The 17,658-nt window shown below is 43.5% G+C and overlaps 1 protein-coding gene across 4 annotated transcripts in view; it reads right to left on the minus strand.

Annotated features, from left to right (window-relative positions):
• The window catches only part of CRB1 (crumbs cell polarity complex component 1), an 828,623-nt gene that overhangs the window by 225,991 nt on the left and 584,974 nt on the right, over positions 1-17,658 (minus strand). For all 4 annotated transcript variants that reach the window (XM_085601839.1, XM_085601838.1, XM_085601837.1 and 1 more), the window contains exon 7: positions 10,044-10,588. In XM_085601839.1, the coding sequence (XP_085457965.1) occupies positions 10,044-10,588 (545 nt within the window). The remainder of the gene's footprint in view (positions 1-10,043; positions 10,589-17,658) is intronic.

The following is a 17,658-nucleotide window of genomic DNA, read 5'->3' on the forward strand; positions in this document are numbered from 1 at the left end:
ACACGAAAGGCTTTTTTTTTTTCAACTAATTTTCAAATTATCCTATATTTAACTGTTAGTTTCTATAAAAAAACCTTGGTGGATCTACACAAATGACCCCTTGCTGAATTCAGAATTTTGTCTTCTTCTGGAAAATGTATAGCTTTCCAGGATCCATTATTGCTTTTGTACCCATTTCTGCCATTAACTGGAAGGAGGTCAAAAGCACAAAAAATAGCAAAATTAGGCAATGTCCCAGATAAATGCCAAAACTGTGTAAAAAATGTTGGGTTTCTGACAAAAGTCTGGTATCCCCAAAAAGCTGGGAAAATGGTGATTTCAACCCCAAAAAAACCTTTTTTGATAACATTTGCAGGGAAAAACCCAGAGGCTTTCATTTGCAGCCCGTTTTTCAATTTTTCCAAAAAAACCCAAAATTGTGCTGTATTTTGGCTCATTTCTATGACCCCTCTAGGAGAATCCACAAACCTTGAGTACCTTTAGAATCCCCATGATGTTGGAAGAAAAGGACGCAAATTTGGCGTGGATACCTTATGTGGTCAAAAAGTTACAGGGGCCTCAGCGCGCACTACCCCAAATAGCCAAAAAAGGGCGTGGCACAGGAGGGGAAAAGGCCTGGCAGCGAAGGGGTTAAGGACCATCAGCAGTCAACGCTACTCGGTCACCCAAACAAGAGCACGCCAGGCATTTGCAGAGTAGTCGAAAAAGGGGGAAGGCCTCCCACAAGTTGTGCTTTTTAAAAAAATATCTTTTTTTTAGGAGGGAGGGTGGCCGCGCAACCCCCCCGGCCAATTTCCGCCCCAGGGACCCCATCTCCTGGGGCCCGGCCTTTATTTGTATTTTCTTTAAAGTACAAAGGGAGGGGAACCGAGGGGCCCCCATCCAGGGCCATTTTCACCCCGAGCACCTCATCCCCTGGGGCATGCACTTCTTTTTTTAATATAAATCAGAGGGGGCCATGTGGCCCCCCTCCAGAGGCCGATTTCGGCCCCAGGAACTCCATCCCCCAGAGTCAGGCCTTGATTTCATGTTTATTTATTTTTACAAGGGAGGAGTGCCGCACGACCCCTCTCCCCAGGCCTATTTCAGCCTTGGGGACCCCATCCCCCAAGGCATAGCCACCAGGTTGGGAACCGTGGGGGGAGCCTCAAGGCCCCAGAAGTCCCTGCGGGAGCAAGTATTGCTTTTGGACAAAGGCAGCTGCAAGCATGCAGCTCCCTCTGTGCAAAAGCAATTCTGCTCCGTTTCATGGAAGCAAGAGCATTTTTACTGCTCTCGCTTCCATGAAGCGGACCAGAGTTTGCTATGGCTCGCCAAGCCATAGCAAACTGCAATGCCCCGGGGGTGGGCACCCCGGGACATTGCTGGAGCTAGCCCTGGGGGGGGTGGAGGTTCCCAGGGCTATATAAGGCTCCAAAAGGGGGGCCGCATGCCTCCCCTCCGGCAAAAATTAAGCCCTGGGGAGGTGGCGGTCCCCGGGGCTGTGGGTGGGCCGTGTGGCCTCCCCGTTTTTCAGTAAATTAGCCCGGGGAGGTGGTGGTCCCCGGGGCTGCATGGGGCGGCTTGAGCCCCTCCATGCATTATTTGTAAATACAGCCCCAGGGAGATGGCGGACCCGGGGCTGCAGGGGGGGCGTGTGCCACCCCGCATTTCAGTAAATTAGCCCCAGGTGGTAGTAGTCCCCGGGACTGCGTGGGTGGGGGGGTGGAACTCCCCGTGCCCTATAATTTGTTATAGTCCCAGAGGGCTGGCATTCCCCGGTGCTGCGGGGGGGCCACATGCCACACACCACACTTCCTTTGTTTTCAGCCCCGGGGTGGCGGTAGTTGTTTCTTTTTTTTATTATTAAATCCCTCCACAGGGACACAAGGGGGCAGGGTAGAAACACCCTGACCCCTTTTCTTTTTTAAAAATCTTTCTCTTGTGACTCGGTTCAACTGAGTCACAAGATGGCTGCCAACACTTCCTGGTTTGAATTGTTAGCAGCCAATCAGATCTTAGGCACATGATATGGAGGGGTTGCAGATCCACCGTGGACACAGTTGTATGTCTGAGAAATCTTTACATTAACATTTCTCAGCAACTACTGAATGGATTTACACCATTTAACAAAAAGGTCACTTACCAAGCGGTACCTTTTTGCCAAATTTGGTGTAATTCTGTTCAGCAGTTCGGGCTGTAGCCGTGTCTAAAAATTAACATGGAGAAAAAATGTTTTGGCACCCCCCCATTTCTCAGCCCCCGCTTGACAGATCACCCTGAAATTATCAAGACAGCAGCTAAAGTGCCTGCCCCGATAGTTCTAAAAATTTCACGAAGATTCGTCAAACAGCGCAAAAGTTATTGGCAAATCAAAAAATGCTCTTCCTATGGAAACTAGATCCTAACTATAACGATCTACTGGCGACCGCCAGTAGGTAATAAATATACCTTCCAAGATACCCGAATGTAGAGATAAGAATACTAAATCTATACTTACCTATATGCACTTACCTTTTCGATGTTTTGCTCACTCTATTCCGGTAACACAATATTATTGAGATGATATTTTGATGCCCAATTGGGGGATGAGGTGTGGTGGTACAAAGTGAAAGCAAGGAGAGTGTTAGAACAGTGCAGAGATTATAACAGGGGACTACTTTAATCTCCATGTAATCCTCCTCAAAATGTTATTCAATTAAGGACAGCCCACCAAGCAAATGGCAACCTTTAATGGAAATTGTACAAGCCAATGGCTGATGCTGGCTGATCTAAAGGCAACTCTTTTTCTGTACATACGGTTGTATGTAAGCAGGCATTTGTATATTGTTAATATGAGGCAGTAGCGGTGCGTCCATTAGGGCGTTGGGGCGTAGCCACCCGCCCGCAGCGTCGGCGTCTTTGAACTTAAGTAAACTGAATCAGTTTACTTAAGTTCAAAGAAGCAGAGGGAGAACTGACAATCAGTCAGCATGACGTCGGACCGCCCACCCGCTTCAGAGTCTGAAGGGGGTGGGCGGTCCGCCCTCATGTTGACTGACATGATTGTCAGACAGACCAGGCAGGGGCAACAGGCAGCAGCACAAGTGTGCATGATTGGGGAAGGTGAGCGAATTTTCGCTCCGTACCCAGTCAAGCGGACTAGTGTCTGCTGTGGTTGACGCATGCCCATTAGGAGACCGAGGGTTGAGCAAAGGCTCAAACCTCAGTCTCCTAATGGGCAGGCGCGCGAGCAGTAACCGTGCCCTAAGCCAATCCTGGCGCTGCTGGCAGCGCCAGGATTGGCTGAGAGTCTGAGAGGGGCTGTAGGCGCCAACGGACGGACCCGAGGCGGCGCGGACGTGCTCAGGACCTCAGGTAGGATAAGGATTTTTTTAAATTTATTTTAACACTCCTCCCGGCTCCCACCCCCGCAAGATTCCCCCCCCCCCCCCCCGCACGAGCCGCCACTGCATCTTTGGTGTCCTTGGGTTGGCATATATAATTTGCTCTAGGGAGAGGAGTGTTAATTTCAAATTGCATCAGCATATAATTTATTGGAATTCAAAATATGTGGATCAGTTCTATCACAATCACCGTATAAAAATGTGAATGGTTCTGACGTGGTTATTTGCATATATAAAATAAAGCTATATCAGAATATGTTTGCTTTAAGTCGAAGGTTCCGCTTCGCTTCATTGTAGTGCTTGGTTTGAACTTCTGTGATGGTGAAGTCATGAAGTGATACAGTGCTGCAAATGAAGTGGTGTGGGTCAAAAAATGTTTTAGGTGAGTGTACTAATTCGATTTTGGTAAATAGGATTTCTCTTAAATCCATTAGGTCCCTGGGGCATTGCGTACCAGGAAATGCCTGCCTCTGAGGTCATTATTGCTGTTATAAACCATAAAGTAAAGAGAATCGATGTATATGTAAATAGTTTGCTTAGTGGTTTTTTGCCAACTTCATCCTGATTTGCCCTGGGTATCTGGCCTTTGTCGCTCACTAAACTTCTCTTGCAATGAGGTCACTTTGGATGGATCTGCCCACTCGGAATCTGCAATTCATTATTTAGGTTTCTCCTAATGGATACCAAAGTGCCCTTGTAAGCATTTGTAAGGAGGTGACTGAAGGGGAAAGTTCGATGTTTCTATGTAGCGGCAAAGAGATGTCTTTAATCTTTGTCTGTCTTAAGAGAAAGTGGATATCAGACTAACTTCTTGTGGACGGGCATTTGTGAAAGTTAGAATAGCTCACAGTGCGTCCCTATTTAAAAGAAAGGGGGAAAAAAGCAGTTGCCAGTTTCCAAAATTTACCTGAATCCGCTAACTGAAGGGCATACCTACAGGCTCATATTAGGGGTGTGAGCAATTTGCAAAATTTGCTTTTGTGTAATTAAACAAAATTTGGGGAAATTGTGTGAATATATTTGCAAAATGCTAATCTGTCACTGTTTGCTATAGTTTACCTACATTTCCTCTGCAAATGGCAGCATAATTATGTGACTACATATTGGTGTAATATCAGTGTAACAAGCTTAATGCAAAATTTGCAAAATTGTGCAAGTTACGCTGGTATAGTTCAAAATGTGCCCAGGCTTGGATCATATGCCTATATCAGCTTCAAAATTATGGAGTTATGTAGAAATACCACCTTGTTCAGGCCCCTCCCTCCACCCTGCAGGCCCAACTCATTAGCACCCATAGAAACAATCCATAACAAGGAAGCAATTAGAATTACTGTGCATAGGGATGGTATTTTCATGTGTGCTCTTTAACCACATTGTACACATACTATTAAATCCCATTATATTTTGGTACATATTAGTGTGTACTTGATGCAGACTATTCACTTTTATTGCTCAAGTGTTGCCACCACACCGCCACTTCTACCAGTCTGTATGCAGAATATCAACTTAAACTTTTTTTTTTAACTGATTGTGTCCTTTGATCAAAGCTGGTGCATAGAACATAAGTATCTTTTCTAACTCCAAGCTATCATATGCAGACTCCAAAATGTTCACATGATTGATGAGAATCCATTTCACACATCTGTCCTGTTTTATTCACTGCCTTTCAAATGCTATAGTCTGGACTAAGAGTGGACCTATATGAACGGTATAATTAATTTTGAGCTCCTACTTAGTTCTTTATTTTAAATTTAAGGTTTTTTCGGTCTCTTACCATGCTAACATGCCACCTTTGACCACATAGCTGCACTGCAGATACACTTGAATAAGAGATGCATAAATCTGGATTTATGTGTTTTTACGTGAAAAGGTTAATGCGGGCCAGGCAGTTAATCAGCTAGAACTCCAACCTATGTAACCTACATATTCTTGCAGTACTTATACCCGTGGCCCTACTAAATGATCATTAGATATGGTGTTGATTACCCACTGGGTACCTGCTTGATAGTTGCATTTGATCACTGAGACAATCCTCGTTCAGAAGAGCCATCTGTCGGGCCCTTGTGGAAGCTGTGATTAAGGGTGTTTGGATGTTCAAGGCAGTCTTACAGTCCAATAGGCGGACTTTCAGTAGCACATTAACTGATGGATTGTCATTATGTGGTACATTAGCTAGGCAGTTAGTTGGTACAGCCTGATGGGTAAGCATTCTGTGCCAGAGCTTCTGATGGACGAGCAGTCTGTGGTACAGTAATCGCGGTCAGGTTCTCTTGCACAGTAATTGATGGTCTTTTTGGCTCTGACAAGTATGTTTATGTAGGCAGTGTTGTACATGGTCCTGTACAATATAAACCTATTTTGAGAAAACTGATTTATCATCCTGCTCAAGCACATTTGATCCTCATCATATCTCTTGGCACAAGTTGATGGGTTTTGTTTATTAGATTGTATTTTAAAGCACACTGTTGGCCACCGAGTTTCCATAGAGTTAGAACCAACTTAGAGATAGAGGTGCTACATCATCCCAACTCTTACATCTGGGCAGTGGCTAAGAGGCAAAGGTGATCTGAGCGTAGCGCTTCGCTTAGGTATGAAAATAAGCCATCAGTTTAACTGTTAGAAAGAAGTGGCTAGCACCACACGTTGTCAGATGTGTCTCACAAAGTGTATGCTAGTAGTAACGTGAGACCATCTTAGGTGATGGAGTGGTAAGGCAGCATCAAAACGGTATGCTCCACATATTAAATGGGTGATACATTCTTGCTTACCTGGAAGTGAAACCCACCTAAATGGGTCAATGGTAATGAAATGCATTCTTGTGTTGTCAGTTAACAACATGGTACAGGCCTCAAGATTGACAAACCAAGGTGACGAGACTGCATTCACCCGCCTTTGCTTGCTGTTTAATTTAGTCAACCCTGCCGCATAACTAGGCTCTTCATTGCCACAAAATTCCAGTGACCCTTCTTCAGGCACGCTGAATAGGCATAAACAGGCCGACAACACACCCTTACTTAGTTCATAGAGGTAGAAGGAAGGGATTCAGTGTGATCTATGAAGTTAACAAAAACATCCACTGGCTGGATATTGGGGATCCAAGAGGGGGCATTTTAAAATGGTCCCCTCTATTTAAGGAGACCAAACATTCTACTGTTTCTGAAAGACAGACTGTCCCCCACTGAGTCATAACTGTGGTAATACGGACAAGCAGGCGCGGTGCATCCATTGGGGCGTTGGGGCATTGCCCCCCCGCCCCCGCCTACAGCTCCCTCGGCATCTCTGAACTTAGTTTACTTAAGTTCAGAGACGCCGAGGGAGAACTGACAATGCATGTCAGTCAGCATAACGACGGACCGTGGGCGGTCCGGTGTCATGTTGACTGACATGCATTGTCAGACCAGGCAGGGACAGGTAGCACTGCAGCACAAGTGCGCATGAGTGGGGACGGTGCGCAAATTTTTCGCCCGTGCCCAGTCATGCGCACTTGTGTTTTCACTGACTTGCGCATGCCCATTAGGAGCCCCTCGGACTCCTAATGGGCAGGCGGCGAGCGAAGAGTAAGCTGTGCCAGGATTGGCTGAGGGGTTGCCACTCCAGTGCTGTTGAACTCAAGAGGCGCCATTGCCAACGCGGAGCAGAGGCGGTAAGGTAAGTTTTTTTCATAATTTTATTCTCCCTCGGGACCCCACCCCCGCACGAACACCCCCCCCCCCCCCAGCAAGATGTGCTCTGTCGTAAGTCACTGCTTCAGTCCATTCCCCTACTTTCTTAAACATGCCTCCCCCACGGCGGAATTTGCCAAGGGGCATGGCCGATGGTTAAGGCTCGGCCTTTGGGGACGGGTGAAACGGGCAGAGAAGGAAAAGAACTCTGTCTTTTCCTTCGTGCCCAAAGAAGACAAGGACAGAGTCCAATTCTCCCGCTGCTGGCAGCTGGCCCCCCTCCTTTGTTCCCCCTCTTCCCTCTCTGTCTCGCTCCTCCTCATGTAGTTAAAACTGGTCCGAGACTTCAAGAAACAGGTATTACCTTCTCTTTCCTCCTTTCGTTTATTTGCTTCCTTGTGAAATGGATCCAAAAAAAAAAAAACACTTGCTGGAAACGTAGTCTTTTGCTGACATTTTTCAATTTCTAAGTGCAGCCTCAGAGTAGAGAGAAATAAAACATTCAAAATATGACAAATAACTAACTAACTAAAGCAAGGTGGCCATATTGATTTATTCACACCTAAACACATTAGCGCCACATTACAGTGTTTGCCAGTGAAGCCCTACTTTTGTCGCCTTCTCGCTCTTTGAACAACCATGTTTTCCCTGGGTGGGAAAGCACACTATTCCTGAAGGTACTGAAATACCTGCTTGTTGGGTGCGTGCATTGGAAAACAAAATGCATACTGCGGCTCTGTATTCACAAACGTAGTCTTTTGAAACCATTCTGCTTTCGTTTTATAATGATATAAGCAATGGGCATTAGGTCAGCTCCGTTACTCTCACACGTTCCTTTCTGCACCCTCGTTCCCTTATGTCACTGTTTCCTTCTCTTTCTATTCCCCGGTTAACTGACTTTTCTCTCTTGCTCTGGGGTGAAGGCCGATGATGAGAAATACGCCCCGGACCGGACGCCGGACCTTAAATGAGTGGCAGCGCTAAGCGCCCACCACCTGCAATCACCGGTACATATTAGGCGCTATAGTAGAGTCTAGAGATAGTTCATCCGATTCTTGTGTGAGATGTGCTCTGTCGTAACTACTTGTCATTTGCTATGACGGGGGAATGGAGGTGCGGAGACAGAGAAAGAGACGAGGGAGGAAGGGATACTGAGATGCAGGGAGGGATAGCAAGCAAGATGGATGTGACAGCAACAAGATAGGAAGAGATAGCAAGATAGGGAGAGGAGAGCATGGGGGGTTGCGAGACAATGGAAGGGGCAGCAAGAGACAGTCACCGGGCAGTGTCAGCAGCACTCAGCCAGTGACAGAGGAGGGGAGATGCTGAGATAGCGAAAGAGATAAGGTAGGAAGGGATACTTAGATGATGGGAAAGTGAGAGTGTCACTGGAAGAGAGTGACGCCGAAAGAGCAGCTCGCAGCCACTTACAGGTGAAGGTGGTGAATTCTGGGAGAGAGATAGGTAAAGAGAAAAGTGACAGTTCACAGAGGCACTTTCACAATTGCTTTATTAACCTTCCTGCTTTCTCAAATTTGCTTGAAAATGCACCATTTTCCTTCTCTTTTTTTCAAAATTTTCACGGGAAGAGAATCGCAACGAACCCCCCTTATGGTGGTTCGGGCTCGCTCGCTGTGCTCGCTCGCAACGGTGCAGTATGCCAATTATTTTACGCCCCACCACTTTCAAATGTCACCAGCCGCCCTCTCAGTCACATTATGTTATTTCCGTTAATTGGTAGACCTTCGGGTGTTCAATCCATGCAAACTGTGCCTGGATTCCAGAAATACTCGTATACGAGAAAAACTGTAATGTATTTGAACTACAAATAACTGAAGTTTTGTTGAGCATGAGTGACCCATGGTTCTCTATTCCTGCATTTGTGTAGGACTTTGACTCGATTGACATGCTCGCCCTAAAATTCAGTTGTATACTTGAATAATGAATGAAAGGAAAAATTTGGAAACTTGTCTGACAACAATGGTGGACGTAAACATCGCAGGAATCTGGTCCATTTCTAACCGAATGAGCTTTATTATTTTTAATAATATTCCAGTTGTGGAACTGTGCATTTGAAGAAGGGCAGGATCTGAACGTTGGCATATGAACGTTTCATACGTTTGCTGTAATGCAATTGCAAACATTACACAAACAGGAAGTATTTATTGAATGGCCTATTAAACAAAGGAAGGGTGATTCATTAAAAGTATGTTACAAATAAAATGAAAAAAATACTTAATAGGTGGTTAGTTACTAGTATTAAATTGCTTTGAATTAGATATACACCAGTGCCAAGCTGACGTGATGAATATCATTCTAAAACAGTGTCCTTGAATGTGTCTTACACTTATGTAAATCATATATTCTTTTAAATACCTGCTTATGAAAAACGTTATATTTGCCAAGCCCCTTGTACAGGCTGGTCAGCCCATGGCATAGTTGAGGAAGTCATGTTTTAAGCTAAAAAACAGAAAATATCACAAAGCTACACTGTAAGCTAAAAGCAGACCTGAAAATTGTACTAGCTTTATGGACAGCGGCTGCAACCCTCTGCATAAAGGTTTATTGGGGATATTGCATCACAGCATAGGGACACATTTTGCAGCATACTTTTAAAATGATTTTAGATTGGGGAGTTGTAAAGAGAAATAGCATGAAATAGTCCCATATTTAAGGGTCTAGTACTGAACCCAGCATTATTTCTCAACTGCAGCAAATCATTCCTTTTCTGGGGGCTGAGTACACTCTACATCATGGCTGCTATTTATCAACTGCATCAACAATGTAATGATGGCTGTTTTCAGAGCTGCTAAAACGAAGGATACCTTACTCTAAGCAGCACCGTGGGGCCAAAGGCCATCAGGTTTTTTTTTAAATCCTGAGCCCATATACCCAGTGTAGCTTGGCCCTAGACATTTCTACATGAGATTTAATTTTTAAGAGGACAAAGAAAATGCAGCAATAAACTCTAAGCAAAACACAGAATGTACTTGTGAGTTGAATCATACGTTCGTACCTTGCAGAAGTTGTCACTGGAGCATCCACGTGCCACGTTGAAGAGCAGCCTCTGATTGGTCGACTCCTCTGAAGAAGAGAGGGGAAAGAACTCCAAGCGCGTGCTGTTCAGTCTTACGTCTTGGATGCAGCCTTTGAAGTACCCCCCATTCTGATCCGTTTCTTGCTGATCTGGCAGCCCACCGATGTAGAGTGTGTAATTATCGTGGACTCCGTGAACGGGAATCCAGGCACGTCCCAGAGTTTGAGAAGCTTGGATCAGCTCTGCATGGTTCTGTTCTATTTTTAAACTTATCAAATGGAAATCCCCATCGTTAACTTGGTGTTCGCTCAAGAGTTTGAGGTTTTTGCGTGTTGACAGCGCGAGCCTGCCTTGTTCTAAACAAACCCTGAGGTACACGGATGTGCTGTTCTTCAAAGCCAGGAGCACGCCCACAGATCTGCGGGTTCGAACAAACATTGATATTGTGACATTCTCAATGTCACCAACGAAGAATGATGCGTATCCTCTTGAGTCTTCTTGTCCAAATCTGCCAGCGGTGTACTCTATGACAAAAACACATTTCATCACTACGCTGAGCATCATTCTACAAAAAACTGCTAGTCTCAACAAATTTTTACACAACTACAGACATTCCAGAAACAAATTTGGTTAGAGTAAGCCAAAACATATACATATATATATATAAATTCACTTAAAAAACCATAGGTTTCACACATGTTATAGTTAGCTGTACATTTCACTCGTAAAAAACCAATGAAATTCCACGTTATAGTTAGATCAGGTAACTATAACTTGCGCGCCCACAATAAACTGCTGATGACGTCACATATTACATCACTCATGACATGGTCAGTGACATCACTCTTCACATCAATGATGACATCTGAAATAACACATTGTGGATTGCGGTCGCGCAAGTTATAGTTACCTGATCTAACTATAACGTGGAATTTCATTGGTTTTTTACGAGTGAAATGTACAGCTAACTATAACATGTGTGAAACCTATGGTTTTTTAAGTGAATTTGCAAGGTTTTTTAAATGCTAATTCCTAACTATAACGTGTGTGAAACCTATGGTTTTTTCAGTGAATTTGTACGGTTTTTTAAATGCTAAGTTATGTATTTATTTTTTATTTTTTTTTCTGGTTTTTCACCGTGCGCGCACCCTGCGCGCACGGTGCGCTTCGCGCACCGTGCGCACGCTGTGGGCACTCGAGCCCCACGTTGCGCAGTTCATACCGTGCGCGCCTCGCCTTTTTTTTACACAGTAACAATTTTTTTTTCTCCCTTGCGGGTCCTTCAATTTATTTAATAAATGTGATTGTTATTTTTATTTTTTTTATTTTTTTTTTTTGCCGTGCGCGTACGGTAAGCTTACCGAACGCGCACTCCGCGATTTTTTTTTAAAATTATTAAATGTATTTTTCGTACTTTTTGGTTCCTTCGTGGACCCCCTGACAAACACTAGGGGGTCTGCAACTCTCTTCGTTGCCCCCTTTTCACGTTATCCACCTTTGTTTTTCAGTGCGAGTGCGAGAGACAGAAAATGGCGGCCGACACTTTCTGATTTCGACCGATTCGAATGTTTACAGTCATGTAACCACCAATCAGAATTGAGCTCGCGCACGGCACCGTACGCGTACGGTAAGCTTACCGTAAGCGCACGGAGCGCGCTTACAGATATATATATTGCTTAAAATGCTTTTTTCTCAGGAACTACTGAACAAATTTACACCAGACCTACAAAAGGCACTTCCTTGACCTTATGGCTACCTCTCTGCCAAATTTCAAGTAATTCTATTCAGCCGTTCGGGCTGTAGCTGTGTCTAAAGGTCCTATGGAAAAATGCATGGGGAAAACGCGTTTTGGGACCCCGCCTTTTTCTCAGCCCCCGCTTGACGAATCACCCCGAGACTTTCAGGGTAGGAGCTGAGCGGAGCGCCCAATTAGTTTTGAAAATTTCGCGAGGATTTGTCAACCGGCGCCAAAGTTATTCAAAATAGAATTTTGAGATTTCCTATGGAAACACGGTCCAAACTATAACTATCTACTGGCGACCGCCAGTAGATAATATATATATATATATATATATTTGACCATGTATTGCGTTTTGGTATTCAGACCATAACACTTGCACGTTTTTGCACTTAGCAGTATTTTGCACAAGTAGTACTATGTTTACATTACACAAAAAACTGTATTTTCAATAATAACAAACATGTATTTATACAGTTATTAACCCCTTGCATGCCCGCCCCTTTCCCCGCCCAGTGCCGCGCTTTGTATTAGCGGGCGGAGTTCATGACGAGCTGGACTCGTCATGGGCACAGCGCCACCGCAGCCCATGACGAGTCCAGCTCGTCATGGGCACTGAAGGGGTTAAGGGAACTGCGATACATCAGTAAAAGATGTTTTTTATGTCTATTACTATGACGCGGCATAATCAGCCGTCCCTTTTAGTGTACTGTCTCCTTAAAAGGTGTAATGACAATCATGTGGTGTATCATGTGATCAAGGCTCGTGTAGAGCTGAAACTCGTAATGGCGGCGGTGCTGGGCACGAAATAAAATCTTCATTCACAGAATCTGGGTTCGCCTCGTCTTTCCAACATACGGATTGTGGGCGAGTTGTGGCGATATTTTACCGAGTGGCTTCATCGGTATTGGCGAACCCCTCCTTCATTTCTGGGTCAAGCGGCAGGAAGCTATTATTCCGACTTTTGGCGGGATTTACACAATCTTCAGCGAGGAGAAACCGCGGCACCCCCGGACGGCGAAACAGGAGCACCGACGGTAACGCAGCTAGGAGCAGGGAATCGGACGAATCCGGCTCCGGAGGCCAAGCAGTACCAGGAGCTGACGCAGTGTCCGGTGAAGGAGTGTGTGGTGCTTAAAGGCAAGTGATATTTAATCACGTACCCCCAGGCACAACAAAATTTTGCCCCAGTTAAGTTTGCACCATGTCCGCTGATACACTACGAAGCAGAGAGGCTGCGGCTTGTGATATGTTCAATGACTCACCAAGCAGTGAACCTGTATCAAGATTTGTGGCTCACAATACACCTAATGAGAGCAACAATGTACGAGAGCTTTTCAAAAAATTGGAGAAGCTGATGAAATCAGAACAATCAAAATGGTGGGAGCACAAATCCCTCAGTAGATATCTTGAAGTAGGACGCATACCGAGGGGGCTTCGTATAATGCTTGCCCCTAGCTATGAGAACCCTGATCCTAAAATGCTTTCCGAATGGGCTGAGTGCAATCTTGAATCTTCACGAAGGTTGGTTATTCTCTTGGTGAAATATGCAGAGAGTGATCGTGAAAGAATCCAGAAAGAGATTGACTTGCTCAATATGGAGATTAATAAAATAGAGGTGACGGACATCATTACAAAATATAGAGAGGATATGATTGGCAGACTTGCACGAGAGGAAGAGATAATAAAGAAAAGGAAAACTTATAAATTTCAGAGGGATAAGCTTGATTACGAACATGGTCAGGTATTCACGTTCGCCAAAAGATATGATAACGTGAAAGCAAGAAACAAAAGGGTAGCACTACCAGTATCAGCCCCTAGTAGTGCAACTAATGACCCGGCTCCCTCAACCTCAATCTCTGACTTAAGCTCGGCTGTTGACAGCGAGTCCGACAATGAACTCACGAGGGCTCAGAGGTCGGGGTTTCAGAAATTTTCTCTGGGGCAGGAATTGGACTGTCTACGCCAAGACAGAAGACAAACCCTACGCCCCCGTGCTCAAGATGCCAAAGACGGTCCGGACGTAACTTCAAAAGAGGGGAAAGACGAAAGAAGTGCAAACAACGTAGGGAAAAAGCACTACAACAGGAAGGCAAAGAAACAATGGGTGCGCAAGTAATTACTGACAAGGATGACCAAACTATCGTCAATCTCTCCAGCGTTCCTCTAACTAACAACGAGCGATCTATATTGTCCTTGGGGTTGTCTTTTAGTCCTAGGAGTGACTTCAACTATGCAGAATGTCGTATTGACATGTTTAAATTTGTACGCAAATTGAAACTGCGTAAGTTCCATTTACTACAACCTGCAAAAAACAGACCTGTTGGGGCTTCTGATAACAACACACAGGCCTTAACAGTGGGTGATAGTGATCTGATGCGGGACTTATACGATCTACAACAAGAGTCTGGCGATCGTATATCATCATTCAGCCAAGAAATAATGCGACGGGATGTTGGGGCTTTAACAACATTCAAACCTAAATCAACATTTTGCCCCATCATGATCAAGGACAATATCGACCTATTCCATGATAAGGTCACACAGGAACTGAAATGTCTGTATAAAAAGCAGGGGTCCATCAAAAAGAAGTACACTGCACAAGACAACCAGTATCATTGTTTAGTAAAAAAACTCAAGGACAACAAGGACATAATCATCCGACAATCAGACAAGGGTGGTAACATCGTTCTTTGGCCACGCAGTATGTACATGACAGAGGCACTTAACCAACTTAATGTAACTGATTGTTACAGAAGGAGTGATATGATCACGGTCAAAGCCTTTTGGAAAGTATTTTATTCAAATCTACTGGCATGGAAAAGCAAGGGACTACTAACATTGGATGAATTCCGGTTTCTTAAAAATGACAACCCTGTCATGCCAGTCTTGTACTTTATACCAAAGGTACACAAAAACGCCCTTATACCACCTGGGAGGCCAATCATATCAGCCCGCAACAGTATCTTAGAGAATGCAAGTAAATATGTTGATTTCTTTCTACAGGATTTTATGAGACAGTTACCTTCATTTATCTTAGATACGGGTGATCTCCTGCGCAAGTTGGAGGACATTGTATGGCATGATGATTATCTGCTCATCTCTTTGGATGTCTCTTCGCTATATACTAGCATCAACCATAGAGACGGACTCCAAGCTGTAGAGTTTTACTTGAACAAACGCCCCATTTGTTTTACTGAACACAACAAAATGCTGATGTCAATTATCTCTATGTGCCTAGAAAATAACTATTTTTTATTTCAAAAAATTGTCTACCAGCAGATTAGAGGCGTTGCGATGGGGGCCTGTTTCTCCCCGAGCTATGCTTGTTTGCATATGGGGCTTTGGGAGGAGCGGGTCCTCATGGCATCGTTTCAAGAGGTTGTTCACAACCACATAATCCGTTGGTACAGGTATATTGACGATCTTTTGATTATTTGGAAGGGCCCGGAGATAGGGGCTCTTCAATTTATTGATGACATCAACAGCAATGATTTGAATCTTGAATTTTCAGGTCAAATAAGTTGCAATAGTATTTGTTTCCTTGATGTTGAGCTATTTGTCTATGATAACCACCTACATTCTAGACTCCATAGGAAAATGACTGCTGGAAACTCCCTTCTACATGCAACTAGCCATCACCCTGCACACCTGATTCACAGTATCCCCTTTGGGGAGATGCTGCGCATCAGAAGAATATGTACCACTGATTTGGATTGTTTCAAGGCACAATCAGAATGCCGAGAACGGTTCTTGAATCGCGGATATACCACAAAAATGATAGATACAGCTATATCTAAAGCCAATAATCAGGGCAGGACTAAGGCTCTAACCAAAAAACCATCCAGGGATCAGATTATTGACCCTAACACCTCAGAATCTCCTAGACTAATTCTGACATATAGTCAACAACAGCAGACTATAAGAAGAATTGTAACTAGAAATTGGGCGTTGGTCAAAAGTGACCCCATTTTGGGAGACACATTGTGTCGATCACCCAACTTGACTTTTAGAAAGGCACGCTCCATGAGGGACCAATTGGTCAGTAGCAGCCCTGAATTGGTAGAAAATACATCGTGGTTATCAGCTAGCAAAGGTTTCATTAAGTGTGCTAGTTGCAAGGCTTGCAAACATGGGATTAACAAATCTGAATACACCACACCATGGAGTGAGAGGATGACTAGAATTGATAAAAAACTCACTTGCAAAACAGAATTTGTTATTTATGTACTGGAATGCCCATGTGGCTTACGCTACGTGGGCAGTACAAAACTACAAGCACATAAAAGAATTCTGCAGCATATTCAAGCCATCAACCATGGTGATTCCAGTTACCCAGTAGCCCGTCATTTTGATGAAATGCATTCTAGGAGATCTAGTGAACTTAAATATTTTTTGATTGACTCAGTCCCTCCTCTAAGGAGAGGTGGTAATCGTGATTCTTTATTAAGGAAACTTGAAACACGATACATAATCCAATTAGACAGTAAGATCCCAAACGGTTTGAACTTCAGTGAGGATTTTTATACTCACCTGTGAATATTAATTCTTATCGACATTCAATCCTGCTGTCTATTGACCACTGAATCACTAGCGCTCCCCCTTCTCTGTGTTCTTTTTTAACCTATGATAAACTTAAGACTTTCTTTACTTTACACATACAATTTTATGATTTATGTTATTTATTGCACAATTTTGCACTTTTAGGTTACCCTACACCTTTTAAAGATGACATCGGGTAGATTCCAATTTTAATGTGCTACTGGTGTTTTGCTACGTGTAATTATCCATTATGGATACCAACTATACAACAATGTAGCTTGTCTTCAATCATGTGTCAATAAGGTTATATATAGATGGTTTTTTCAAAACCACTATTTTATGCATTAGGATTTTTTTATATATAAAAATATGAGTGTTTATTTAAACCCTGTTTTTTTAAAAAATCCTGTCTTTTAACCATATGTGAATTTTTAATGAATATATTTATATATTTATTTATTTATTCATATCTCATTTGACCATGTATTGCGTTTTGGTATTCAGACCATAACACTTGCACGTTTTTGCACTTAGCAGTATTTTGCACAAGTAGTACTATGTTTACATTACACAAAAAACTGTATTTTCAATAATAACAAACATGTATTTATACAGTTATTAAGGGAACTGCGATACATCAGTAAAAGATGTTTTTTATGTCTATTACTATGACGCGGCAGAATCAGCCGTCCCTTTTAGTGTACTGTCTCCTTAAAAGGTGTAATGACAATCATGTGGTGTATCATGTGATCAAGGCTCGTGTAGAGCTGAAACGCGTAATGGCGGCGGTGCTGGGCACGAAATAAAATCTTCATTCACAGAATCTGGGTTCGCCTCGTCTTTCCAACATACGGATTGTGGGCGAGTTGTGGCGATATATATATATATATATATATATAGCTAGACTGCACGCCATTTTTCATAATCACATATACACTAAGTAGCATTCACTTCTAAAAAAGAAAATTATCGCATGTGTGTGTGTTGTGTGTGTGTGTGTGTGTGTATATATATATATATATATATGCTAAACAACATTTAGTTATGTGTAGGTTGAATAACATTTATCCTATATACAGCAAGGCTAAAGTCGAGATACACCAAACTACAGTTTAGATGGAAAGGCTGAACATTTTACTCGAGAGAACAAAGTTAAACAATATTTTCTACAGGTTGGCAAATATGTGTGTTGGTGGAAATGGAAAAATATCTTCAAATTCATGGAGTGTGGTTTGGTAGTGACAGCAGTCAAGGGGAATAGACAGGTATGGTGGAGTCATGAGGGGCAGAAGCAGTAACAGTCAGTCTATGATC

This window comes from Triturus cristatus, chromosome 4_2, assembly GCF_964204655.1.
Source record: "Triturus cristatus chromosome 4_2, aTriCri1.1, whole genome shotgun sequence".
In the NCBI taxonomy this organism is placed as follows: domain Eukaryota; kingdom Metazoa; phylum Chordata; class Amphibia; order Caudata; family Salamandridae; genus Triturus; species Triturus cristatus.